Source organism: Macrobrachium nipponense, chromosome 1 (assembly GCF_015104395.2).
Source record: "Macrobrachium nipponense isolate FS-2020 chromosome 1, ASM1510439v2, whole genome shotgun sequence".
Classification (NCBI taxonomy): Eukaryota; Metazoa; Arthropoda; class Malacostraca; order Decapoda; family Palaemonidae; genus Macrobrachium; species Macrobrachium nipponense.
Window position 1 is genome coordinate 47,100,513 of NC_087200.1, and position 2,753 is coordinate 47,103,265.

The 2,753-nt window shown below is 33.7% G+C and overlaps 1 protein-coding gene across 1 annotated transcript; it reads right to left on the minus strand.

The window, feature by feature from the left end:
* Positions 1-334: 334 nt before the first annotated feature.
* LOC135218771 (tigger transposable element-derived protein 1-like) lies at positions 335-1,445 on the minus strand. Its single transcript, XM_064255221.1, has 2 exons — positions 1,380-1,445; positions 335-1,066 (listed from the first exon to the last, which is right to left on the minus strand). The coding sequence occupies exons 1-2, from the start codon at positions 1,443-1,445 to the stop codon at positions 335-337; spliced, it is 798 nt and encodes a 265-aa protein (XP_064111291.1).
* Positions 1,446-2,753: the final 1,308 nt, after the last annotated feature.

Below are 2,753 nucleotides of genomic sequence, written 5' to 3' on the forward strand. Positions count from 1 at the left end.
TGCAAGGCCTTCGTATGTTGCATCACCTGCAGCTCCTTCAACTCCTCAATTGAGAGTTCCTCCTCATGTTCCTCGACGAGTTCGTTGACGTCGCCCTCATCTACCTCCAGACCCATCGACCTTTCCGAGGGACACAATCTCCTCCACCGTTGCTTGGGGTAACGAACCCTTCGAAGTCCCTCTCTGAAACAGCATCAGGCCATAGCTTTTTTCCACGCCGAGTTCAAGGGGTTCGTCTCGTTACCTCTTGCCATGCCGAGTCAATGATACGTAAACATACGACAATTGTAATGCTCTTTCCAAAACTCTCGAAGGGTAAGCTTGGTGTTCTCTGTCACCTCAAAGCATCGGCGGAACAAGTGCTTTGTGAAAGCTTTTTAAAATTTGCAATGACCTGCTGATCCATTGGTTGCAGGATGGAAGTCGTGTTGGGTGGGAGGTAGAGGACTTTCACAAACTGGAACTCCTCGAGAATGTCATCTTGAAGACCAGGTGGGTGGGCCGGAGCATTATCCAAAATTAATAAGGCTTTCAGTGGGAGGTTATTCTTTTGAAGATATTCCTTCACTGAAGGACCGAAGACGAGGTTTACCCAATCTGTAAAGAAAACTGCCGCGTAACCCATGCCCATGTTGCATTCGCGCGCCACATTACGTGCAGTTTTTTCTTTCAGAATTTTGTGTGACTTGAACGCTCGAGGATTTTCAGAATGGTAGACTAGCAGTGGCTTTACTTTACAGTCACCACTAGCATTTGCACACAATGCAAGGGTCAGACGGTCCTTCATGGGTTTATGGCCTGGCATCTTCGTCCTCCTCTTCGGTGATGTATGTCCTCCGTGGCATTTTTTTCCAAAATAATCCCGTCTCATCGCAGTTAAAGACTTGTTGCGGGATGTAGCCTTCCTCCTCAATAGCTCAGCGAACTCGACGATGTACCTTTCAGCTCCCTTTACATCGGCACTCGCAGCTTCACCATGCCTCACCACCGAATGAATGCCACTTCTCTTCTTAAAATTATCGAACCACCAACGACTTGCCTTAAACGTGTCTTCTGCTCCCCCCTTCTGAAGTTGATGCCTCTTCCTTTTTCAAATCTGCGTAAATAACGCGAGCCTTTTCGCAATTATACTCTCCGTCACTGTATCTCCCGCTAGTTCCTTCTCTTTCAACCATACAAGAGCAGCTTCTCCATTTCTTCATGGACATTTGTCCTTAATTGCGACAGAATTGTAGTTCCTTTAGCTGTTTTTGCACTTTTTGATGGCATCCTTTTGCTTTAGGATGGTACAATGGTCGATGTGCTACGCTCATACACCCGGGCCAGTTCCATCACTCGTACACCACGCTCATGTTTTTCTATTATTTTCTCGCTTTAACCTCTATCGGCAGCATTCTCTTCTTCTTTTCGCCACTCTCCTTTGCACGTACTTTCTTTGGCCCCATGATGGTAGGTAAAAAGCTCACTAATTCGTGAAAAAACAGCGAAACACGAGTTACAGCTCACAAACACAACTTAAATCTGTCGGCCACACGTGCGAGTGAGCTCGTGGGATGCTCCCAGCTGATGCTGCCCGCGAACGCCAACCTAGCGGTGGCGTCCCCGAACCAACTCGGAATCTCGGGACAACCAGCTCGGGTCTCAAGGCAAAATTTGGACCGAATTCACCTCGGGTCTCAAAGCACTCGTATCACAGGAAAACGTCACGTCGTATCTCAAGGTACCACTGTATATATTATATATAATATATATTTATATAATATATATATATATATATATATATATATATAATATATAATATATATAATATATATATTTTATATATATATATATATATATATTATATATATATATTATATATATATATTATTATATATAATATAATATATATATAATAATATATATATATATAGGGAAAATATATATATATATATATATATATATATATATCTATATATTATATAATATATATAATATATATTATATATATTATAGAAAAAATATTATATAATATATATATATATATTATATATATACATATTATATAATTATATATATATATATATACTAAGTTAAATTCTCATATATATATATATCTATATATATAGATCTATATATGTTTTTATAATATATATATATATTTAATGTATATATATCATATATATATATATCTAATAGTATCTATATATATAAAATACTCCATATATATATATATTATATCCTACAAATATATTATATATATATCTATATACTATATATTATATATATATATATATATATATATAAATTTGTACTCATATATATAAAATACTATATCCCCCCATATATAATATATGTATATATTTTTTAACTTATCTTATATATATATCCTTCTAAAATATATATATATATTCTACTATATCTATATATATATCTCCTCTTTATATATATATTTATTCTCCTATATATTATATCTATATATATATAAATATATATATCTATCTATATCCCCTCCTACGCTATATTTCTTATATATATCAATATATCTATATCTATATCTTATATATATCCCCTATATATCATCATACTATATATATATATCTACTATATTTTTTTTATAATATAAGCCTATAATTCCAAATTATCTATATTATATATATCATATATATATATAACTATCTATATATCTACTATATATCTCTATCCTATATATATATATATCTTTTCTTATATCTAGTACTTCTACTCTATTATTATATATATATCATATTATA

What these genes read in the sequence shown, in the direction of transcription:
- LOC135218771 (XM_064255221.1), bottom strand. Translation starts at nt 1,445, where the DNA reads ATGGGGCCAAAGAAAGTACGTGCAAAGGAGAGTGGCGAAAAGAAGAAG. An exon ending in AGAGAATGCTGCCGATAGAG is followed by an intron (nt 1,067 to 1,379) that starts GTTAAAGCGAGA and finishes CATCAACTTCAG; the next exon opens with AAGGGGGGAGCAGAAGACAC.